At 51.0% G+C, this 23,744-nt stretch overlaps 7 protein-coding genes across 13 annotated transcripts in view; 2 read left to right on the top strand and 5 right to left on the bottom strand.

Annotated features, from left to right (window-relative positions):
- The window catches only part of LOC126571121 (proteoglycan Cow), a 75,215-nt gene extending 67,250 nt beyond the window's left edge, over positions 1-7,965 (bottom strand). For 3 of the 6 annotated variants that reach the window (XM_050229395.1, XM_050229400.1, XM_050229401.1), the window contains exons 1-2: positions 7,845-7,965; positions 6,945-7,378 (exon numbers count right to left, since the gene is read on the bottom strand). In XM_050229395.1, the coding sequence (XP_050085352.1) occupies positions 6,945-7,106 (162 nt within the window). In that variant the 5' untranslated portion in view covers positions 7,107-7,378; positions 7,845-7,965. Of the gene's footprint in view, positions 1-6,944; positions 7,379-7,475; positions 7,495-7,654; positions 7,756-7,844 lie in introns of those variants that run through there. The other 3 variants (XM_050229396.1, XM_050229398.1, XM_050229399.1) reach the window with 3 other exon arrangements.
- A 304-nt stretch (positions 7,966-8,269) lies between these two features.
- On the bottom strand, positions 8,270-10,963 carry LOC126580463 (inorganic pyrophosphatase). 2 transcript variants are annotated; one of them, XM_050243907.1, is made up of 4 exons: positions 10,639-10,962; positions 9,312-9,978; positions 9,130-9,239; positions 8,270-8,624 (listed from the first exon to the last, which is right to left on the bottom strand). In XM_050243907.1, exons 1-4 carry the CDS (start codon positions 10,934-10,936, stop codon positions 8,593-8,595), a joined length of 1,107 nt encoding a protein of 368 aa, XP_050099864.1. In that variant the 5' UTR covers positions 10,937-10,962; the 3' UTR covers positions 8,270-8,592. The 2 variants fall into 2 exon arrangements, with proteins under 2 accessions (XP_050099864.1, XP_050099863.1); XM_050243906.1 differs by lacking the exon at positions 8,270-8,624 and adding an exon at positions 8,813-8,941 and having other exon boundaries at positions 10,639-10,963.
- A 150-nt stretch (positions 10,964-11,113) lies between these two features.
- On the bottom strand, positions 11,114-13,400 carry LOC126580447 (DEAD-box helicase Dbp80). The gene is made up of 6 exons (XM_050243905.1): positions 13,214-13,400; positions 12,964-13,145; positions 12,031-12,889; positions 11,799-11,961; positions 11,620-11,733; positions 11,114-11,543 (listed from the first exon to the last, which is right to left on the bottom strand). The coding sequence occupies exons 1-6, from the start codon at positions 13,313-13,315 to the stop codon at positions 11,404-11,406; spliced, it is 1,560 nt and encodes a 519-aa protein (XP_050099862.1). The 5' UTR covers positions 13,316-13,400; the 3' UTR covers positions 11,114-11,403.
- Positions 13,401-13,497: 97 nt separating this feature from the next.
- Positions 13,498-15,457, top strand: LOC126581549 (uncharacterized). Its single transcript, XM_050245273.1, has 5 exons — positions 13,498-14,307; positions 14,380-14,515; positions 14,586-14,730; positions 14,799-14,991; positions 15,065-15,457. Exons 1-5 carry the CDS (start codon positions 13,591-13,593, stop codon positions 15,425-15,427), a joined length of 1,554 nt encoding a protein of 517 aa, XP_050101230.1. The 5' UTR covers positions 13,498-13,590; the 3' UTR covers positions 15,428-15,457.
- A 121-nt stretch (positions 15,458-15,578) lies between these two features.
- On the top strand, positions 15,579-16,621 carry LOC126570565 (TM2 domain-containing protein CG11103). The gene has a single exon (XM_050228409.1). The coding sequence runs from the start codon at positions 15,615-15,617 to the stop codon at positions 16,173-16,175; it is 561 nt and encodes a 186-aa protein (XP_050084366.1). The 5' UTR covers positions 15,579-15,614; the 3' UTR covers positions 16,176-16,621.
- A 140-nt stretch (positions 16,622-16,761) lies between these two features.
- Positions 16,762-20,412, bottom strand: LOC126570564 (uncharacterized). Its single transcript, XM_050228408.1, has 4 exons — positions 20,292-20,412; positions 18,372-20,169; positions 18,179-18,290; positions 16,762-18,104 (listed from the first exon to the last, which is right to left on the bottom strand). Exons 1-4 carry the CDS (start codon positions 20,297-20,299, stop codon positions 16,891-16,893), a joined length of 3,132 nt encoding a protein of 1,043 aa, XP_050084365.1. The 5' UTR covers positions 20,300-20,412; the 3' UTR covers positions 16,762-16,890.
- Positions 20,413-20,555: 143 nt separating this feature from the next.
- On the bottom strand, positions 20,556-21,623 carry LOC126581516 (mediator of RNA polymerase II transcription subunit 7). The gene is made up of 2 exons (XM_050245222.1): positions 21,412-21,623; positions 20,556-21,334 (listed from the first exon to the last, which is right to left on the bottom strand). Exon 2 carries the CDS (start codon positions 21,311-21,313, stop codon positions 20,654-20,656), a length of 660 nt encoding a protein of 219 aa, XP_050101179.1. The 5' UTR covers positions 21,314-21,334; positions 21,412-21,623; the 3' UTR covers positions 20,556-20,653.
- Positions 21,624-23,744: the final 2,121 nt, after the last annotated feature.

Genomic DNA, 23,744 nt, shown 5'->3' with positions numbered 1-23,744 from the left:
GCCGAGAGGCCAGCGCACGCACCTCGCACCGCACCCCTTCTTCGTGGAGCAAACAGCTATCAGAGTCGAGCAGCAGCAGCAGCAGCAATACCACGGTCACGGTGATCCTTCCGGAACTGATGGTGAAGAAGCGAAAGGTAATATACCGGTAACGGTGACGGTGGCCGAACGGTGGAGAAAGTGATAAATGCTATTGACACTATGGGCAGCGCAAGCACACGGCGGGGGCATGGCGACTACGACTGCTACCTCCTCCCCGCATTGGTACTCCCGAGGACGGATCACAACGGTGGCAACAGTAGAAGAAGAAGAAGAAGCGGAAGCGGAAGCAGAAGAAGGGGTAACACCTAGGGACTATTTAAATCATCCAAATGTGTTTTGCTGAAAGACGGTCTCCGCCCACCGTGAAATGTGAAAAATGGTGGCGTCGGAATGGTGGCGGGATGGTTGGGAGGGGGGGGGGGGTCGAATGGACCGGATGAAGAGTGGCTTTCCCCGTGGCTAGCTGGCTGGCTGGCTCGCTCGTTGGGCGATGATAAATGTATCCACCATTTGTTCTCACTTCAATGAGATATGGTTCAGATTTTTTGCCACTTGCGTTGGCGCCAGCCATGTTTATGCTGCTGCTGCTTCCATATCAAACCCCCACGGAGACTTGGGGAGGATGGTGGTTGCCTGCTCCAGCGAGAATTGTAGTTTAAAGCAATTTCGTGTCATCGTTCACGAGTGTCCTCGTCTCCTCGTGGGCGGACGATGAATGTCTCGTTTATAGCTCGCTTGCTAGAGAGTTCTGGAAGTGATCTCGGATCCTCCTTGTGCCGTAAACATTATCCGATGATCTGACGCTGGTGGAATTGAGTTGGACATCATCATCGGACCTTTGCACTAAGAAGGAAGCGAGAGGTGTTGGCCACGTGGCAACACTTTCAGGAAATGGAATAAGCTAGCTCGCTAGCTGGCAGGCAAACGATAAGCCGTACCAAATGGGGACATGTTGGCGCCCCCGGGAGGATGTCGCACCATCATTCGAAGCGACAAACTGACGCAACAGTCAACGTTTCCCTTCCACCACCACTTGGTTGATCGGTTGGTTGGTTGGTGTGTTGACTGCCAGTAATCAGCCAATAATCGGAAGTGACTTCCTCCCTTCGTCGACCCGGCGTCTCCATTTCATCTCCTTTCTCCCAAACCCCCAAACGAATGTGTGCCCGTTGGCGGGAGCATAACACATGGCTCCATCGAGCATCGTCATGGCGTGACCGTGCGTGTCTGAACGGAACGGGATGGTCTCTGCAAACAGGCACGCACGCAGGCACAGGATAGTATACTCCCGGAAGGTCCGGAAGCCCCTCACTTCAAATAACGGCACCGAAGCAAGGGTTCGCGCGTGTACGGAGCAATGATCGATCGAAAGGTCTTGCCCGGGCCGAGCCGTGTTTGTTTCGTGTGTGCGCAAACACGGATGCCCACGTACCAGGGTGCGTATCGGCAAATATAGACGAGCAGCATATATCGACCGACACCGGCACGAGAATCGTCCTGCGTTCCTCCCGTGTGCCATTTCGATCTCACCGGAACGTGTACGTCTGCCAGCATCTGGCAGATACTTGCGGGCTACCCTTCTTCTGGCAGCGACGCGAAAGGAAACGTGAAGCGAAGTTCAGTCGTTCGCAAGTTCGCTTGAAATGACTTCTACACCGCCTGGCTCGGTCCGGCAAAAACCTGGACGCGGAGAAGAATCGCCCCCAGGATAAGGAACATTACAAAATACCAGTAACCAGCCAGCGAACCGAGCCAGTCCGTTAGCTAGCCCGCAGAATTGCCGAGTAAGCAATGCGCGATCTCGGAGTGGGCAAAAAAAAAAAAAGAGACAGAGAGTCGCACATCTTTGGGTGGGAGATGCGCCCGGTCCCCGGGACACAACATAAATACGGCGAGAAAAAGGAATAAAACTGAAATGTTACGAGATGCTCAGTCCGGCGTACCAGCCCGACAGGCGCCAGCGTTCCTCGTATTTTTTTTCTTTCTTTCTTTCTTTCTTTTTTATCTGCCCTCACTTGTTTGTTGGTTCGTTTTCGTCCGTCTGTCTGGCTGGCTGGCTGGCTGTGCCCCTTTTTCGTGCTCGCTCGATTGGTCTGCGCAGCATCTACATAGCTTCTTGTGGTCCGTCCGTTGCTCGCACCGTGGACTGTATGGTGCTCCATTTGCTGGAAGTGCTCCAATGTGGCCGAGCGGAGCCGCGCTCATTCACTCGTGCACTATCCTATGTCGCAAGACATTATGTAAGCTTTTGATAAAACCAAATTTCATCATTGCGAGAATGAACGGGAAAGGACAACGGAATCGTCTCCCTGGGAAGAAGTCACGAAAAAGGGAAGCAGACGAGGCGGAATAATGTGGAGGACATTTTAATGCAGTCCAGCGCTGCAGCGAGATGATCAACCGGACACACGGCATTCCATCAAGCTGGACGTGACGGGGAGGAAGGGCATCGTGGGAACAACAACAAAAAAGCTCCACGTTCCGATGGCGCTCGAGGATCGTTTTACGCTTCTTGCAGTCGCGCTGCGATTGCTTCTCCCCTACCGTTTTATGCTTCCGCAATGATTTATGCCTTTAACGAGCATCCAAAACTGTCTCTTATTTCTAATGGCACTGCGTGCGTGAGGAGCCGGTTGGCCGTAATTGGTACATTGGTGTTCAGCGAGGCGGTTAGATGCAATTGCTGTTTGCAAAACTTGAACGACTTCTGCGCTTGAATGCACAATACTCTCTGTGCCCTAGTTCTTGGATTGGACTTTTGTGCAGTTTTATTGCTCGCAAAATATGTCGGTTGTAAGCAGCAACAGCAGCAATAATTACTTTGCCTTTAGGATTGCTAACAGGAGAGTAGGTTAAGGGTTCTATCGAATCAGGTTCTAGACGTTCCACGGGATATTGCGCACAGGCACACAAACTGACGATAGTAAAGTTCTTTCTTTGTAGCTACGCGTATCCACAAACATTTCATATCCTTCTAGCCATATCTTGAAGAAATAATCCTTCTAGAGGAATCTTAGCGCATAAATGTTTTGTGGAATATTTGTGGTGTTTGTGTTCATATCTCATCTTTCCCTCGCAAATGAGTCCCCTTCTCTCATTTCGAGCGAAAAAATAAATACATAATTCACAAAACGATGAATATGGATTTCATTTGTTTCGGCAAAAACCAAGGGAGAAAACCTCCCAATCATTCGCAACTTGCAATCATCGCCGTTCCACGAAGCTTGAGCCCTCGTCATAAAGCGTTTCGATGGAATAATGAAAATTGAGCTAAGAAATAAGAAGAGAAAACGGGAGAAAGTGGCAACGATACCGATAGAACATGTAGCACGAGCCGTTTGGTCATAAATTTTTGGGATCCCGAAATGAAGCAATAGCCACCGCAATTGATGCGGTCCGGAACATCCATCGCATGTCGCAGCACCATCAACCTTGGTTGGTCTTACGTTTAAGTCTCCTCCAAGGCTTCTGCACCACCCGGCACACCCGTGACCGCTGCCGGATGAGCAGCAATTTGAATAATGTAGTAGTATGTAGTAAGTTGGCGGTACGAGAGACCCCCGGGTCACCGGACGCGAACGAAAAGGCCGTAAGACCCTCAACAAACTTTTAGACAAAGCCTGAAAGAGGGAGAGAGAGCCGCATCAGGAGACGAGATGGTTTCGATTATGGCTGGCCCCATCACTTGGATGTTCGAACAATTATCGAGCAAAAGTTTAAATGCGATGTAATTGTTCATCCCTTCCCGGAGGCACCATTTAAACCGTTCCATCGGACCCGAGGTTAACCGCTCTTCGGGAAAGTTTTCAGGGTTCTCATTTGTTGCCCCGTGCTGTGTGACCAGCAACTACACAGAATAAAGAATCCTTCCATCAGTTACCTTCATTACACACGGAAGATAAAGGGTAAATCTCTTTAAAAGCCCATGACGTGACTGTCGATGGCGTAGCGCCCACCAAACGTTCAAAACAGCCGCATCCAAAAGACGTGTCCTCGGGGCATCTCGCCGCTATTTCTCGTTCTCTATCGGTCCAAAGGCCAATCCGGAGCAGCGACTGAAGGCTGAAATTAATCTGTCGAACCATTCAGCTTCAGCCACATCAAACTGGCAGCCGGGCTGGCTGGCTGGCTGGCTCTTGAAAAATTCATTCTCCATTTGTTTCGTGCCTTGGCGCCAAACCACCAAACCCAAAACTCGCCCAAAAGAGTCGTTTTAAGGCCGTAAATCTTCGACAGCATCGAGAGGATCTAATGCGCTAACCCGCACAAACCGCGCGGGCCCTTCCTCTCAGCCACCAAACGATGACGACGACGACGACGAGGACGATGTTGAGGAGCAAAAAAACCTTTCTTTGATTTTTGCCTCTCGAACGAGGAGCTACTCGGGCTCCCGCTTTCACCGCTCGATCGCTCGTTGCTCCGTCGTCGCTCGATGGTTGTCGTTCGCTATTTGAATTTCCCACTCCCCATCCCATCGAATCCGAAAGCAAACAATCAATTTCCGAAGATTTCTTGGTTCCGCCGTGGGTCCGCTGCTTCATCAGCCTAAAGCCCTCTCTCGCAGCGAAGGATATTATAGACCAAAAACCATGGCGGAGTTAGGCATGGCGCAGGATCCACAAACCAAACACGAATAGGTCGAAGCCTGGCGCCAGGTGCGGAAGCAATTTGCGTACCAAGCCCCGGAAAATCCATTTTATCCCGTTTTCCGCCATTTTCGATTGAATTTTCATTTCAAACACCACCAGCCGACAGGGGCCGGGCCGGCATCCGGTATCCGGGCTTGATTTACGCGTCGCAGCGCAACGACGAACGAACGACGAAACTGGCAGGCCACCCCGATTATTAGCAGACTATAATCGATAAGACAGGACAGGCCAGGACAGCGCAGTCCTGTCTCTAGGGGCGCTGGTGCGGATGGCGATTTACATCCAAATCGATAACTCTCCTGTCGCCGCCGGTGGCAGGTGACAGGCCTACTAAGGATGCCGACTACCGGTGTCGTTTGTCTTCGATTTGGCGTGTGTCTCTGTATTGAGATCTCTCCTGTTTCGTCGTTTCCAAGTAGGCGATGCCGATAATAGATCGCGAGCACCGCCTACTTCTCGATGTTTGTACTACATTCGTTGGATCCATGTCCCGCGCCCCAGGACACCATTAAGCGCCATCCGTTCCATGTGTATGTATCACTACATTTCCGTGTCCGTACGCAGCAGAAAATGGCACATCAAATGCTCATTATCAACTTCATCGACGACGGTCGTGTGCATCACCGGGGACAGAGACGACGAAGATGTGCATAATACTCACTTCTAATGGCCAAATAATAATCCGACGCGCCACGAATGCGACGTAGACACAGCCGACACCTCATCCGTGGCTGGTCGCGCCATGGTCTCGGTTTCGCACCATAACGGCCAGATTATGACATGCTAATTAATTTCAATGGTTTGTCATCGTTTCCGTCGTCCGGTCCGGGCACTCCGGTGGACTTCTGCCAGCTTCATAATGGCGGGGGACAACCACTGTATGCTACCATAGTAGCCTAGGGAAAAGGGGATCCGCTATCCGCTAGTGTGGCACTAGGCACAGTGCTTTTCAGTCGCTGTTCTCGGCCTCCCGGAACATCCACTTGGGAATGCCGTATTCCTCGAACTACTGATTAGCTGGCCAACGGGGGGGATAACGGAGCAACCCAGAGCGGGGAGAGAGGAGCGCTTCCCCCGAACGTGCACGTCGCGTAACTTAATTAAACCATTTGTACGCCTCTTGTGTTCCACCATCGTACTCAGCGACGACGTAAGAAGACCCCGGATGTGGCCAGTGTGGTAGTATGAAGCACATATGTACAACCACCACGATGCGACGGACCGTAACGAGGCGGATAAGATTTACGGCGGACTGGTCCTGCACCAAGCACACCGCACCAGCAGCGAGATATTGGGGATCCTTAAGCCCCGGCAGCCCACCAATCGTCCACGGTTCGGATGTTCGAAAGCCGAAGCGCAGCTGTAATTGAGCTAACCTATAATCTTTGTCCCGGTGCTCTACCGTAGCGCTCGCCAACGTTGCTCCTGTTGCTCTCTAATCCGGCTCTATACGCTCTAGCCGCCTCGTTGTTCGAATGAAGTGCAAACTAGCCTGGGTGCCAGAAAACCAGCATGGTTGAAGGGAAGTCTTTAAGAGTGAACCCCAGTGGCTATCGGTTTTCATCCCTTGTGCACAGTTTGTAGGCTTCGACCTGAATGGACCCAAATGTCCAAAGATAAATGGGGGTAAAAATGGACAAAAAAAGCAGATAACTGATGCATGTTCCCCCCACCGAATGTTGATTGACTGCTACGCTGGGAAATCGGTAACATCAGCATCGGGAACCACAATCTAGTCGCTCCAGTCCGGTTTGCTCCCAAGCGACCCTGTTGCTTATGTAAATATAATTACGAAAACTCTATCGCAGATCAACATTATCGTTATGCCGATGGCCGGTGGCGCCGTGCGACCTAATTTGGCTTGTCATTTCGCTAATTATTGCATGTCTCGCAGAGCGATGCGACCATTTTCGGTGAAAATTATGAAACCTCATCTCACGGGCGCCAGCGAGTATTGGGATCGAGGTTGTTTGCATGATATTAATCCTGTTAAGTTGACAGAAGATTAATTGTGGAGAGAGAAAGGTATGTGCAGCAGATAATTGAATGGAGGTACGGGGGGCTAATCTAATATCAGGGATATGGTTGGTAAAATATAGAGGACATAAACATTCAATATCCTCCTTAATCGTCTAACCCCGCCCGGTGGGTCAAGCACAGTGGTTGAACGCGCTTACCGGTCTCCTAATATCGTAGTAGGCTTCGCCCATAAAACCGGTAGCTAATCCTAGTAACCTTCGCCGTGGGACTTACCTCGTCGATGAATTCGAAATCCCCATCGCTGTACTTGTTTCCGTTGCTGCCGCTGCTACCGGTGCTACCCCCATTAGGGAGCTTCTTCTTGGCATCGACGACGGACGAGCCGATCGTGGCGAGCAGCAAGCACACCGTAAAGGTGAACCACAGCTTACTCATCGTGCCGTTTCGCGGTTTAACGAGTACCAGGCCAGGCAAAGGCCAGCTAGCCAACGATGCTAATCAACGGGAACGCCGAGTGTGTCGGGCACTAGTACACTCACTTCCGCTGCTTCACACAAACAAGCCCACACACTGTGACTGTGGCACTAAGAATGGTGGTTCTACTCCGGTGCGGGACGTTCGACTTGGAAAAAGCCCGGTGAATACCGAGACCGCACTGCCGACACCGATCGGTATTTTCGTCGTAGAAAAAGCGACACTTTCACGAGCTAGAAACACGTGGAAGGGGAGGGGAAAGAGGAGCTTAGAATCAGGACAGAAAAAAATATACCCTTTTAATGCTCCCACACCGCGCGTCTTCCGTACTTCCGGTTGCAAGGGGTGAAATCCTACTGTGAGCACGGCGGAACAACACCACGTCCATGTAGTACTCGGTTCACTCACGGATCCACGCGTGCTCGCGTACGTGCTCACCACTCCGCACACCTGCCACAGCACACACGAGGACTCCAGGCACCCTAGCCCGCAGTCTACTTCCGTTTTACCGTCGGGGGGAGGATGTTTTGGAATGCTAACGCCACGTTGTGCGTACCCCTCGTTCACACAATCCTGCGGTACCCTTTGTGCGTCGTTCTTCAAATTAATGCTTGTCGCCTGAGCACACAATGTGGTGCGGGGGGAACAGACGCCACTGAAAAAAAACGATAAGGATAATCAAAACAACAAAAGATTCACCATTCACTAGCGAGATGAAGGAGAATTGACGATGATGTCAGCGTATACAGTAACGTTGCCAAGAGAACGACGACGCACGCCGTGCTACTTCTCACACACTTCCGACACGCTGGAACGCACGAATCCGATTGAAAACTGTGCCACCTTGGGCGCCCCATTGGAGAGGGATCCTTGCGAGCCCTTTCCCTTTGGCCATTTTCGCCAAATCAGAGAGAAATGTGCTCGCTCTCACCATCTGCGCTCCTGCTGCTGCTGCTCCACGGCTCGAACGGGGCGGACTTGCGCAGTTCCGGCAGACCAGCACGCAGGGACACGACGCCGTGTAGTGCTCTGACACATTATCCCCGCCGCAACCTGTCACCAATGCAAATACGGTGCAATAATTTCTTTCAAAGCCAACTACAAAATGCCCTACTGCATTGGAATTCGCTGCTTCGTACGTAGTTTTATTAAATGCTTACACCTCGATTCCTCCGGCTGCCTACTTTAACTTGCTCCTTGTTTTCCGCTTCTAGCTGTTTGCTGGCAGGGTGCACTGCCTGCCGATAAATAAATTAAAAATCGCCAATCGGGGGGAGCACACCGTTCTGTGCCATTAAGGATGAGGTGCCCTTTTACAATTTCACTAACGGGGTGTATGAGGTGCGTGCGCGTGGGTGGTGTGCATGTTGTCTTCTTCTGCTTTGCAATGAGTTTGCATCCGTTTGCCAATAATGCTTCCAATATCGAATGTTCTCTGCTTAGCACCTTATTTGAGCGTAATGTAGTGCCATTTATCAACTGTTTTTGAGAGGGGAGAACGAAGACATATAGAGCGTTAGATGAAAATTTGAATTTGCTACAAAAAACGATAGTAATTAGAAAATGTTAAATGGAGTTAGAAAGAAGCTATTAGCCACAACCAAAACAGCACATGCACCACATGCATCTAGATGGCCACTGCCACTAAAAATTAAAACAACAATCACCTCTACTATTTCCGACGAGCACAATAGCCTACTTGCATTTGCATTGCTTGCTACGTCGCGCACTGTGCCTCCGGTCGAAGACCTACAGTTTGGAGTAGTTGTTCTCCAGGCGGAAGTGCCATTTGTCTACTGCAGGAATGCACGGTGTGATAAGAAATACAAAAGGAAATAAAGAAAAGAAAATAAAAAATCAAAGCACGCAGCTCCAAATTAACAAATTAGCGGCAGTGTCACGAATACGAGCGAATCAAACTACATTAATTAGCAGTTAGATTTAAACTAGTAGTTTTGGAAGACCGGTCGGCCTGCGAACTTACGTGTCTCACTGAGTGGTTCCGGATTGCCACCATCGGAGCTCTTGGCAAACACCTCATTGGCAGCATCATTTGCCACCAGGTACGGTGATCCATCGACGGTGGTATTTAGGCTGCAATGACAGAGAGAGAGTCACATCACCATTACTTATTCTACTCCGTGAGCACCCAAAGAGTGACCTTACCAGGAAATACCATTGTTTTCCACCTCCTTGTTGACGAGCTGCTGCCAGAACCGGTGCGTCTCCTCGACCGTCTTGATAGCGAACGCGGCATCCTTCGCCTCGCCATTGAACGCAAACTGGTTCTCCGGTTTGCCATCCGGGATCTTGTAGATCTTGAACCACTCGACCGATGCCTTCAGCAGACCCGGGAACACGGTCTCCACGTCGTTGATGTCGTTCACCTGGTCAGCGAGCGGATCGTTCACGCTGATCGTGATCACTTTCCAGTCCGTCTCACCCTCGTCGATCAGTGCGATCGTACCGAGGATTTTCACCTGCAGCACATCACCTCGCCGAGCCACACGCGACCCAATCTCGAGCACATCGATCGGATCGTTGTCACCCTTGCAGCCCGTGTTCGCGTCCAGGTGGTCCGGGTTTTCCCAGGTCTGCGGGAACGCACCGTAGTTCCAGATGTACCCGTGGTGCGGGAAACAGTTGGCCACGAAACGTAGCTTGCCCTTCTTGACGTCCTGCTTGATCGGGTTCAGACCCTCGCCAAGACTGATCTCCATCTTGGCATTTGTCCAGCGTGGCACCTCCACGACCATGTTGTACACGGTCCGGGCATCGTTGGCGTACAGTGGAATGTCGTGCAGCGGTGAAATGGCCTGTCCATTTTCGTTCTCTACAATGAAACGACGACGACAACGAAAGAGTGAAATTAATGAGGAAAAGTTAAGTGGCCGCCCAGAGCAGGGGAGTTCTTCGAGTGCCCGCGTGTCCCCTTGCGTGTCGTGTGCACGTCAATCTTTTTGAACTGATAATTGGCAGCTTGATCGATGACGATACGCGATAGATCTTTATCATGGAACTGCAACACGTCCCTCCCATCAGCCGCAGGTGGACGATATTGGAACGCAGCTACTGCAGCGGTCATTCTCGATGACCGCAGCCCAGCTCCATAAACTATACAAATCCCCTCGCTTCTCGCAACCCGTTGATTTCTAGCTGCTACCTAAACACCGCCAACCGAGCGTCACCTTATCAGCCGATAACGCAAAGCCCCGCGTATAAGCCCCGCGCGTCGGGAAGGTCAACACTTCCGCGTGCAGGCGAGCGAGCGAGCGAGCTCGCGCCTTTTACAATCAATCCGCGAGTGTGACTCAAGTTCTCGGCCACGGTTCGCGATTACTGGCGCCGCCGCGACCGATTAACTATTTTATAGGTTATGCAATTGATCAACCTTTCCCGGCCGCTCTACGAAGCGCCGGGGGGTCACGGACTCGATACGAATTCAAATGATGCTAGCACACCGCAGCGATGACCTTTGGCAGGAAATACTCACTAAAGAACACCCGGTAGTCGGTCGAGTTGGGGGCACCCCGTTCCGAGATCTGGTACTTGCTGGCGGTCATCGCTGCGGAAACTGGAGATTGCGATCCGGAGAAGTGTCGCTGGAAATCGCTGGTGATAGTGGGCAGGCAAAGGCGAGCACGTTTTCGTTGTACACCGTCGCTGGAAAACTGGAAACCGCGAGAACGCTGGCACTGGCTTGCGGATACCGGTGATAAAAGGGAACGTGTTGTTGACGTAGCCAAAGCAGCGAGCCGCCGCGGAAGAAAGTACGAAAGAACGAGAGGCATGAGGCTGAAAATAAAAGGCAAACTGAGGCAACTTTTTTTTTGCCAGTGCAGCATAATTATGTTGCTTTCTGTTTATACTAGCAGGTTCTCCACGATGATTTTCCGCCGTTTTTTCCGAACCCGCTACGTAGATCGTTAATTTCTGTTTGTTTTACAAATTAGAAGGACGCCTCAGGCTTTAAATAAAACAAAACTTTATTTTACTGTAGTGGATGTCCATTAATTCATAGGTTTACTTCATGTGTCCTCTCGGGAAGTCGGTTCAATAGTTACTACGCCCAGCAGCTCTCGCAACAGTGGCCTGTTCTGATAGAGCACACGCGACGTGCCACAATAAATGAATCTCTAATGCTTTGCATGCCTTGTAAGCAAAGCGGTTCGTTTAAGGAGTCCTGGCAGGCAATGAATATCGAACAAGTGAGAGCGCGGCGTACGGCGAGGAAGGAAAGGAAAAGGTAGTCGCTTTCTTAGGAGCCAATTTTTTCAATTTCGTCCGAATTTTCCGCATCCAGCAGGTGGATCTTCTTCTGGAAATGTTGTTCGATGGTTTTGCAAATTTTCATGTTGTGCTCACCCTCGACCAAATTAATCGCGATACCGCTCTTGCCTGCAATCGAGAAAATAGTATTCGTTTCAGTAACCATGATTCCTTTATCACTAGAATGTGTTTGATGCGCCCTTACCAAAGCGACCGGTACGGCCAATGCGATGCAGATATGTTTCACAATCCGCACGACCATTCTGGTCCATCGGCAGATCGAAGTTCACCACGATCGTTACCTGCGCCACGTCAATGCCTACGATGATCGAATGGGAAATAGGGTTAGCAATAGTTACCAGAGGACGGTGCGATCAAACTTACCTCTCGAGAGCACGTTGGTGGTAATGAGTACTTTCTCCAGTCCGGCACGGAAACGGTCCAGCACGGCCAGCCGCTGATCGACAGTCAGCTCACCGGAGAGCACCGCCACCGAGTGACCATCCTTGGACATTCGTTCCGCCAACCAACCGGCAGTTTTGCGAGTCTGAAAGAGTGGCGGCGTTCATGCGTTACTTGGACCACCTTGGCTTCCCTCGACCACCGTGATACTTACATGACAGAAAATGATGGCTTGGCCAACCGTTATCACACCGTAGATGTTGGAAATCGCTTGATACTTTTCGTTCTGATCGCGGCACTTTACGTAGTACTGCTTGATGTTGTCCAGCGATTCCTGTTCGCGCGCCAACCGAATAATGATCGGATTCGGGACGATGTATTCGGCAAACTCCATCACTTCCTTCTCGTACGTGGCCGAGAAGAACATCATCTGGCAGGTGGACGGTAACTGCTTGTGAATGCGGATGCACTGATCCTGGTGGCCCTGCGTCGCAATCATGACGTCCGCCTCGTCCAGCACGAATACCGAAATCTTGCGCAGATCAAACGCCCGGAACTTTATGCCCCAGTCCATCAGCTTCCCGGGCGTACCGATAATGATGTGATCGGTAAGTCGCTCTCCCTTGGCAACATCCTCACCTCGCACGGCAAACCGGAGCCGAACGTCGCGACAAAACTTGGACATTTTGGCGGCCACCTCACCCGTCTGGATGGCGAGTTCATACGTGGGCGAAAGGCAGATCACCTGTGGGTAGTTCTTGCGTGGATCAACCCGGCTGATCATTGCAAGAACGAACGCCGCCGTCTTTCCCGTACCCGACTGGCTCTGGGCGATCATGTTCTGTGGTGGGTCGGCCAGCAGCGTGGGCAGCGCCGTTTCTTGAATCTTCGATGGGGCATTAAATCCCATCGCGTATACGCCCTGCAGCAGCTCTGGCTTCAGGTGGAGCGCCTCGAACGATTTCACGGAATGTAACGGTGAAGATGGATCTTTGCGCTGCACCTCGAGATCCAGCTTCGACTCTACCAAACCCTTGCGGATGATCTTCATTAACAAACTGGCATCGGCCGGACTGGAAGGAGGAGTAAAATACCGTGACAAACCATCTACTGACCACTAACCCGTCCCGGTGAGGCGGATACTTACTTTACGGTTTCAATTTCTTCGCCACCTGTTCCGGGCGGTGGCGCTCCTGCGGCTGGGGCGGAAGTACCGGCTGGTGCCGCCGCTGCGTGTGCTCCATTTTCCGCCGCAGGCTGTGAGGTGGCCGTTGTTTCACCTGCGGCACCATTCCCTTTGTCCTTCTTTTCTAGATTCAATCCACCAACCTGTGCGAACCCAAGGCAACCGAACATTAACCTCAGATAACCTCCCCAGAGCCTGCTGCGGTCCTTACCAGAGTCGATATTTCTTGATCCTCCGCTTTCTTCACCCAGTTTTCGGCCGTCGCCGCAGCGGGGGCCGCCGTGGCACCACTTTCCACGCTGGAATCGGCCATTGTGCGATTTTTTGATAGTAAATTTACGGATTAACACGCGAGGGCGCAGGTAAAATTGCAGATTTTCGTGGAACCGCGGCACAATTTTTTTTGTCTTTTTTTCGACGCGTCTTCCGTTTGACATTCACTGGCAGCACTGTCCGCAGTTGTCATTCTCGATAAACAAACGGATTCGAAAAGAGCACACAAGACCGTAACAATGCAAAAGTGGTTCCGTGAAACATAATTTATTCCTGCTTCTGCGGGCGGTTTTCCGTTTCATTTCCAGCAGAACGATGAATATCAAAATCTATCTATCCTCCAAGCTGATCGAGAGCTGCACGTTCTGCGAGCTGTACGGTTTGGTGGAAGATTTGCGCGATGAGATCCGGTTCACGGTTCTGGACGATCGGCCACTGCCGGCGTATCCAGAACCGATTGGGAAAATCTGTAGCGTCAGCGATTACACCCAGTACCGGGCGGCCCAGAATGACCGGTCGTTACGGGAACAGCTGGCCAGGGAGGACAATTTCTTGCGGCTAGTCATATCGAACAGCGGCCGCATCAAGCATGTGATGGCCAAGGTGAAGGGCGTTACGATCGAATCCCTCAACAAGCTGCTCATCATCTACGACGATCGGGGTTTCGACAATCTGGCCGAAAACGATCTGCACGCCACCGACTGTGATAACGATCTGCTGCACCTGGCACGCCTCATAAAAGCCACGAAAGTGGAACCCGTTGGCATTGGCGAGAAGCTGAGCGCTGTGGCCAACCAACCGACTGTACGGTGGGCGATCAATCTCTTGCGGCCTGCCGGGAGTATCCTCGGGATGGGCTTACGGCGAACGGCCCTGTATTATCACTTCAACGAGTGGAGCGAATGCGTACAGCAAAAGGGAGCCAACGCGGTCAAGTGGACGCTCCTGGTGGACATCTGTCTCGGTGTGGCCGTTTTAAGTCTGATTCTCTGCTTTGGTAATCCCGGAACGCGATTTATGGAGTTTGCAGAGGTACATGCCGTGCATACTGGCCAGCTACTTGGTGTGGAGGGTTTTTTTTTAAATGGCTTTCCTTTCCTGCAGATTGTTGTGGACAACTTGTTGCGGCTATTGCAAACGCTCCGTGGCAATCCGATCGGATTGAAGCTAAACGGTTCACTGAACGAGTTCTTCTTCAGCTGCTTCAGCTATCAGGTGGATCTCTGGTGGATGTTCCTTAGTAAGTTCCCTGGCATTCGATATCCATCAGCTGCCTAGTGTAGTTATCCGCTTTATTCCTTCTTTTCCAGTCATTCTTTCACCTGCTATTCAGTTCCTCTTCGTACCGTTATCGATGCTGGGTCTGCTAGGGCTCTCATTCCAGGCAGCGATGCTTTCCGACCTGATTGTGCTAATCAGTCTGCATGCGCACTGTTTCTACATCTACGTAGCGGTGTAAGTACCCGCCGGCTCTACACGCTAGATAACAGCTAATTTAGTTGAATTTCTGTTGATTTTTGCAGCCTCTACCGTATCGAAGTCGGCGGGATTGGGTCCCTCTATAGAACGGTTCTGGGGAAGAAGCGTAACGTTCTGCGAGATCGTGTGGAGGCACACGATTACATGAATCGTCAGCTCTTTCTTGCCACTCTATCCTTTACGGTTTTGCTGTTTCTATTGCCGACTATTCTATTCTATTATATTGTGTTCGCCACGGTACGTAGCCAATTTCGGACCCTCTACAAATGACTTTTATTTAATTGTATCTTGTTCTTTTGCAAATGTGTAGCTACGATTCGCCATCTACTGCGTGTCGTACGGGTTGATGACGCTGCGTCGTACCATTTTAAGCTTCCCATTTGACGCGATGATTCGGTGGCTACGCGGGACCTACACCAACCTGGACAGCCTAGAGCTCTACAACATCGGTGCGATTGCGAAGGAAAACGTTACGATCACGTACGTTGCTCCACGAGCGGCCACCTTTTGGTTCCGTGATACGAGCAGCGACTATCCACGCTGGACACCGAAGCATCGGGCTACCATCACGATTAGCAAGTTCTTCATGAGCCTTATCAAGGGTGAGCTGATAGCCTTCATACAGCCCGATGAATGGAACGAACCAGTAGTGCCGGGATCGTGTACTGATTAGCGGAAAACATTAAAAATCCACTTCCTGTGCCACAAATCTCCGGAAAAGAAATTTAAAATCCGAAACCGAAGTGTCAACCGTTCCCGAAGGGGTTTGTTCCTGTTACCATTTTCCCGAAGGGTACTGTTTACCTCAAAATTCACGACAAACGGAGAAACTAAAAAAAGCAATCCGGCCGATCACAGCGATGCTGGTTTTACTCCTCTTTTCGTCGGTTTTCATCGCGGAAACGGCACAAATCCACAAGGACCGGGATGCGGCGGTGGGCGGATTCAATCAAACGGGCAGCACCTTCAACCCGCTCTCGGCGCTGGTCAAGTGTTCCTTCCTGCCGCTGGAATTCATGGAGTGCGACGATGTGCTCAATCTCAAAGGAAACCGCACGGCCCGGGACGAGCAGGGTTACGGGTGCGTTCGCTTGGGCGGAGTCTACTACGACGAGGTGGAGATCACGAAGGTGAAATGCACGGTGTACGAGAGTATCGAGTGTTACGGACCGCGTGAGTTCATGCGAGATGGATTCCCGTGCATCAAACAAACGGATCACTACTTCGTCACGACGCTCCTGTACAGCATACTGCTCGGATTTCTCGGGATGGACCGGTTCTGTCTCGGCCAGACGGGAACAGCCGTCGGAAAGCTGCTCACGCTCGGCGGAATCGGTATCTGGTGGATCGTCGATATCGTGTTGCTGATAACCAACAATCTGCTACCGGAGGATGGCAGCAACTGGAACACGAAAGTGTAACAACCGAGAGGAAGAAATTGATGGTTGGAACAGCGAATTTATAGAAAAAGGTGCTTCTTCTTATATTCTGTTGTTAAAAATAAGAGAAGATTGCCGTAAACGCTTATTAGCTAATTTGCTCGCCCGTTTGGCTACTATCCTATCCTTTGTACAGTTTGCGTTTGAAGGTGGTTTTGTAAATAGTTTCTCGATCTTTGATCATGCCCTGCCTAAAGATAAGAAACCTTAACATAATAGAGAACGAAAATGTAAAAATAAGATGCTTTGCAGCAAAAGTAAACTGGGTATTGCGAAGACTACACACCGGTTGCCTTGTGCGGGTGGGGAACACAAAATCGATATTCGATATTTTTTTTTCCTAAACTAAGAAATTGATCGATACAACGTTGTTCGACGCTCAATTGTTTCTAAAACGAAAAACAAAAATCCATTTATCCTAAAAGCTATCGTCACGATCTTACGTGCAAGTTCTTGGTAGAACCAATAAGAGCTTCAGCTTGCTAGTAGAGGGCAGGAATTAAGCGATATGGTACATGTGGTAAGAGATACTGAGAGATGGGGCAACTATCCGAATGATCGTTTGTACTTTCGTCCGTATGAAATGGGAGAGTTGTGGTGTTAATGTGTGATGTAACTATGCTAGCTATCGTTCGGAGGGCAGTGAAATGCGTTGTTGAGTGGGTTTGAGAATCTGGGCAAACTGGAGAGCCGCCTACTATGCAACATCGGCGTCCAGAATTGTGCTGCAATAGGCCGAATCGGCCAACGAGTGCACGCTTTGTGCACATGAAAAATTGGTAAGCCGGGCCGCCGCTGGTATCAGTTCGGCTTGATGCGTCTCCAGATCAATCGAAAGCAGCTCATCCTCTAGCTCTTCGTCAACAGCTCGTTCCGTTAGTAGATTTAATTGAGGCGATTCGAAACGCATTAACTGCGGAATAACATTGCGATTCTCTGGCACCTTCCGTTTGGCCATCTTATCGGCCGTACTCGTCCCGGCCGTACCTTGCTGCTCAATCCACCGGACGTTCGGATCGGATTGTGGTGTAGCGGCCATCGGAGCGCTTTTCCGCTTCCGATTCGGTTTATCCCGCGTACTCCGGCTTGGACCTGGCTGGCCGTATGGATCGGACCCAAACATTTCTCCCAGCTGGTCCAGCTCCTGATGGTGTCGTTTTCGGTCGAGTAGGTGAAGCGAAATCTCATCCAACCTGGAACGCCGCGTCATATCGCTGTTCCCGTTCGCGATCCGCACATTGTTTGTGTTTGCCAGCATTAACGCAGACAGGAAGTAGCGTGCGATGCTGTGTGGCGGTTTGTTTTCGAGCACCTGGCTCAGTGTGATCCCACCGGTCGTTGGACTGGCATCCTCAGCGAACGCGTCGATGATTTCCGTGCCGTACGCATGAATGTCGAAATGATTTCGCCTTTCGGACTCGCGCAGCAACGGTTTCAACCGGCTTTCCCACTCGCTGGTGACCTTTTTCAGGTCCCTTTCTGCCGCCAGCTCCTGCTGAATGCGGTCGTTTGAAGGGTCGCTCTCGATGCCATCATTTTCGTTCGTTTCTTCGGGGATCGATGGGACCGCCGGGAGGCTCGACGAACTTGCAGATTGCTGCACCATGGTGTCCGATATTCCCGAGTCGCAGGACAGCGTGCGGTTCGGGGTGGACGGATCCGATCCAGGTTTAGGTTCCGTCCGTTTTGGACTTTCCAAAAACAGCTTGACCGAAGCGGGACAACGTGAGAGCCATTCCGTCGCCTTTTCTCGTGTTGCCCGTACTTCTTCTTCACCGAAACCCGCGAAATCAGCTTCTGGCGATGCAGGCCGTGCTAGTGGTTCGTTCACTGGTTTTGTGGACCTCTTTGTTGGCCGCTGAAGTGATTTAGCAGCTGATTGGTCGTTATCCTCATCGAATCCGAGAAAATCTGTTTTCCAACCAAAGCAAAAGACATTAGATCGAACAAAGGCAAAAGCTTACCAGGGTTATTTTGTACCATACCTTCCAATTCCGGCGACACTGGTCGTTCGGGTTGATCCATCGCGTCCGCATTCAGCTGATACAGATCAAGAGTAAAGATATCCTTGATCCGAACGTCAACTCTTTTCAAAATCTGCAAAGCAAAGGATACTCGATGGTTAACAACGGACCGACAGGGCGGGTTGAATGGCAATGGTGTTAACACGATACTTACGGCCTGTTTTAAGGGTCGATATTCCGCCGGTAGCGAAAAAATTAACTGCTTTTGGACGCTTTTTTCTGGCAAACCGAGCATATTGATAAGCAACAGTACCGGCCGGATAGCTGCTGGTTTCGGAATCACAACACCACGACCGAAGCTAATTGCGAGAGGTTCGTCTTTCTCCGCAGCAGGCGTTTGTGTCAGCGATGGAGGATCTCGGTCTGCCCCGATGCCTTCGTCCACGCTGAGTCGCAAGCCTTCACCGGACGATTTTTCACCCGCCTGCTGTCCTCCTGTCACACCATCCGCAGTGGGGTTTCCCTCGGTTTCGCTTCGCTCCAATGCCATCAGCTCATCGTCGGGTGGATTATCATCGGTGTTATTGAGCGTATCCATGCCAACGGTTCCATCGGTATTCTGGGTTGAATTGGCGTTGATCTCCGATTCACTGAAGCAATCACCTATCCCGGAATCGTCCGCTCTGATACTGCCGGCCAACGGTGTAGCATCCTGCGCCAGACGTGCTTCCGCTGCCGCCGACAGGCGCTTCTCGTCTTCCGGACCCATCAGCTCGAGAATCGGATCCGTGCGATAGTTGCTGATGCGGGCCTCCATCAGTGCCTTCTCGAAATCCGATGTATCCTGCACGTCGATGCTGTGTTGATTGCGCAGATACTCCGGTGGCAAGAATAGGCGGCATTCCCGCGGTTGCAGATTCAGTATCGGTTGAGGTTGGGCGATTCCTAACTGGCTACATCGTTCCCGTTCAAACTCGTGCTGCTCGTGCAGCATATCGATAACGTCGCGCCGCTGGAAGTAGTGCTTGAGGTCGTGTTCCGCAATCAGGCCACCGGTTTTCGAATCGATAAAGTTCAGAAACACTTGATAGTCGAACCGCGTGCCAATGGAATCACCGGACTCTGGATCCAGTATGGGATTCCGGCGTACCATCCCGTGACTCGACAGCAGAGATCCAATTTCCGCCTCATCCCGTAACCGGTTCAGTATCTCTGCGCGCCGTTTACTCGTTGCACCGGCACGAAGCTCATCGCACATCTCCTGCATGCGGCGCACCTTCGTACGGCAGTCCACTTCCACGGTCCTCGACGGTGGTTCAATCAGTTGCTCGAGAGGCACCACATCCCGATCCTTCACGGTGAACTCCATCTCGTCGAAATCCGATTCCCGGATTTGTTTGAAGCGGGCCGATCGTTTACGCCCTTCCTTCACTGGAGCAGCCGTTCCGGTGGTGCCACTCTCTCCGTCACCCTCCTCACCCGCGCTGGCACTTTTCTTCTTGGCCTCCTTCTCCTCGTGCTCCCTCATCTTTTGCCCGTGGCTCATGTGCATCACGATTTCGCCAAGATAATCAACTTTCCGGCCGTAAACCATGGCCGCACAGGACACTACCATCGCCGCCTCCGGGAAGTTCGGGTTGGGTCGCAGCGCGACATACTGTGTGAGGCACGTCTGCAGGTCCAAGTTCCAGCAGCGTTCCATTTTCTCCGTGGCGTGCATCAACATGCTAGCAATTTTCTCCGGTCGATCCAAGGAACCATCGAGATGAGAAAGCGCCGCTGTACCGTTGCTGGGGCCGGCCACCTCCTCGTCGTCGTCGTCACCCATGGCATGCTGTTGGGCAAACTGTCTGGAACGCTTGGAAAGCGACAACGATACGCGTTTGCTGCTGTTTGCGCCACCACCTCCTCTTCCTCCGTATGCATCGAGCGGTTCTTCATCCGAGGATGATTCGCTCTCATGCGGGTGTCCGGCCACCGGTTTCCCGCTATTTGTTCGACTGTTGTTTGTTCTGTGTTGTGGTGGAGAAGCGGAAGAAAATAAATAAATTATGCCGCGTGCGCGCGGATGCTCGCTTCTTCTTCTTCAGCACGCAGCACAGCGCGAAAATAAAACACGAAAACGTATACCAACCGCTTCATTTCGCAGACTCTGGCACTCTGTTGATTAACTGTAGTAAAACTCCAAATTCACCGGGACGCTTTTCGCATTTTCTCGAAGAAACCAAAACTACACACACCAATCGCGCTGAAAATCGACCCAAAACAAAAAAAATCACGACGCCATTTTGTTTGGTTTTTTTCTCTTTTTCCCCGAAGTCCAGCCCACGCATCGAAGTAACCCTGCCGGGCAAGGGTTGTAGCGGAGCCCTTATCAAAACACACTTCGATAATTTCCTTAATAATTTACTATATTTTTCGTGGATACTCCAAAGGATTATGATATTACAAAAACAGGTTAGAAATGAAATAATGTTGGCTTCGACGGTGTCGTGTTCACATCCGATCGACGATCTCGCACATTAACCGATCCAGCGGATGGCAACCTTCGCCGCGACCACCCGCCAAATCGCCGGCCTCGCCCACGTCCATCGGTTCCAGCCCACCGCCCAGACGGTCCGCATCGGTCAGATCCGGGAGCGAGGCGAACGCGTTCTTCACCATCTCGCGCACCTTCTCGAGGTGATTCTGGAAGCGCTGGGCCGTCTCTAACCGCTGCCGCTTCTGCAGTTCCATCATGACCCGCAGCGTTTCGCGTGCTTGGTGCGGCCGGAACTCGTTCAGCAGGTGGTGTATGTGCACGAACAGTAGGTTGAGATCGTCGATCTTCTCGGCTCGCCGTGGGCTGTCGGGGTAGTGGACGAGCAGGTCAATCAGATCGAGAAAGTTCACCAGCAGCGAGTGGTTCAGCTTCTTCAGCTCCTTCCGGCGGTCAAAGTGTTGCGGGTAGAGCCGCTTGAATCCCTGGATCTCCAGCGGCCGGATGATGTTGTCGTCGTTGTTGAACGGGCTGCCGAACATGGTGTACGCATCCTGGATCGGGGCCGGCGGTTTCGGGGCACGGTTCTTGCGGATGTTGTCGTCCGTGTACAGGTTGATGTACTGCGCTGGTGGCAACGGCAGTGAGCTCACCTGAATGGCCTCCGCGTTGGCCATCGTAGCTCCGGGGTGCGTTGGCTGCAATGTGACACGGGATTGTCGTTAATCAGCGGTGTTGTAAAATGGATTTACAATTCGTTTTCCGTGCTTTGAACCTCTTCTTTTACAGGATCCCTTCGCGCTCCGGTTCACTGCGGTTCTTCAAGTCTGTGACACTTTCCCTGCTTCCTTGTTCAACACGAACAACGGCGCGAGTTGGGAATTGACTTAAGTTGGCTATTAACTCGCACAGAAATGCCCAGGTTAAAAATTCCACACTTTTTACGGTAATTTCTGGCCACGGAACGGGGTTCAAGCCTGAACCAAAACAACGACAGGGTTGTAGCACAGCGTTGTAGCACAGTTTCCTCTGTGGGCTGTTTTCGAAGTTTCCAGGGTTGCTTGGAGTTTTCGAAGTCTCTTCCGATAAGGCGAAAGCTGTTATAATCACGTATGAAATAGTTTAAATTAAATAGAGGATTTTTAGAAGTTTCCATTCGTTGACCCGAACAAACAAAACGCTTTTATAGGGATCGAATGAGATTTTCGAAATCACTTGAAAGTCATGTTTCACGACAGTATTTTCTTGCCTTTTAGGAACGAATTTTTGCGGCGTTTAAAATCTGCCACGTGATCGTTTGGAATTTATTCAATTTATCCAGTATTATGTCCTTCCTAAACTTGAGAAATATGGAGCCGAAAAGACATTCGAGTTTTGTTCAATAGAAGTCTCAACAACAAACAATATCACATGAACGTTCACGTACGTATTTTATGCCCCACGGTCGGTTCAGCAGCTTATATTCCAGCTAGATGTCCTTCTTCTTGGCCTTCACGCGGTCCTTCTACACGTAAATATTCTTCGTGTCGTATTTCTCCTGCGGCCATCCCACTGCTCCTTGCGATTGTCGATCATCTAGTTGATTGCACGGAGGATTTATATTTTGCGATGGAGTTCCTTCAACCGCGTGTGAAAGTGTGTCTTTGTTGAATGCTATACAGATTACGTACTAATGTATCATAGAAAAGCCAAACCGCAGGTTCTTTGGCGAAAGGCCACGATAACATCGCGGCCTAGATTCGGCCGGCCGTCCAATCCCCATATCCGGCATGCGCCACTGCAGTCCAGTACGTTCTTCCATATATCCACCTACTGCCATTAATTTCTCTACATATTCACACCCTGACCGGACCGTCGAGCCGACGAGCAACCTGTCATTAGCTTAATTGGTCCGTTCATCAGCCGAAACGTATTCAGCCGCGAGGTGAAAAGAAGGAAAAACAATTCTCCCCAAAGTACCTTTCGCATCTTCACCGACCGACCGCACGTCCGCTCGGCCCAACCCCGTATTCGGTTGCCATATTTTGTAATCTCACGCTCGCAAGATGGAAATCACAAAAGGAAAAATGTGTTTTGCCAGGAGAAAAGCAAATAAAACCACCCGTAGCGGAGCGTTGGGCCATTGGCGGGCCATGCCATCCATCAACAAAGCCGTCATGTGAACCCGGTACACCTGGTTCAATCAACCGATCCGTTGGTCACCGAACGATTCAAGGCTGTAAGCCGTGATATGATGACTTCCACGCGCCTTAACCCAATCTATTCCATTCATGAAATGGGTTCGGACTGGGAATCCGGGTCATTCGGAGCGTTCCTACCCCGAACAGAGCCGACAGAGCACGTGGCTCACGGGTTCGGCGATATCAACAGGACGACACGATCGGGACAAGGATACTACCGGGGGCCTGGTGTTTGCGATTGTGCCTTGTGAGCATCCTCAGTCACCGTTAAGCACTCGCAGCAGACGGTGGTCGACTGCTGCTGGTTAGCAGGAGGTCAATCCTAAACGCAAGCGGAGTGCACCGCGGCTCGAGCCTCCCCGTTATAGTGTAGCTCACGGTTGTCAGTTAGTCTGTTAAATCCCAAAACCCAATTGGCAGGCCTGAAAGTCATTAATTATCAAGTGAGTGAGTGGGCTTTTGTTAGGCTCGCCAAAAAGGCAGTCAACAAATTTTGTGCAAAACACGTCGCCGCTTTTAGCCAAGTCGGTTGAGCTTGGGATAACTACAACAAAACACGACTGGAGCGTGTTCATTAATCAATTTCGTGCTGCGACAACGGGTGTGTCTCCAAGATTGACGAAGCTGGAGTGTGTCCTTTCTTCGCTTGCTCGACAAGAAAAATGTTTAAATAATCCAACGCGACTCAGCTACACATGCCGAGTCGAAAATGGAAGTGCATGTCGAATATGGAAGTGCCAGTGCCAGCATTGCGTCAAAATATTTGTTTTTAAACAGTGCCTCATGTCGCCAAGCCACCCACAATGAATGATGATCGTCGTAGCGTATCGATATAAATCACGATCGTCAGCTTCGTCAGCACAACACCAGCAGCAGCATCACCATCATCATCATCATGATTCATATGCCCTCTTCATGGTTAGCGAAC

This window comes from Anopheles aquasalis, chromosome 2 (genome assembly GCF_943734665.1).
Source record: "Anopheles aquasalis chromosome 2, idAnoAquaMG_Q_19, whole genome shotgun sequence".
Lineage (NCBI taxonomy): Eukaryota > Metazoa > Arthropoda > Insecta > Diptera > Culicidae > Anopheles > Anopheles aquasalis.
This window is presented reverse-complemented; position numbering and strand designations above follow the sequence as displayed.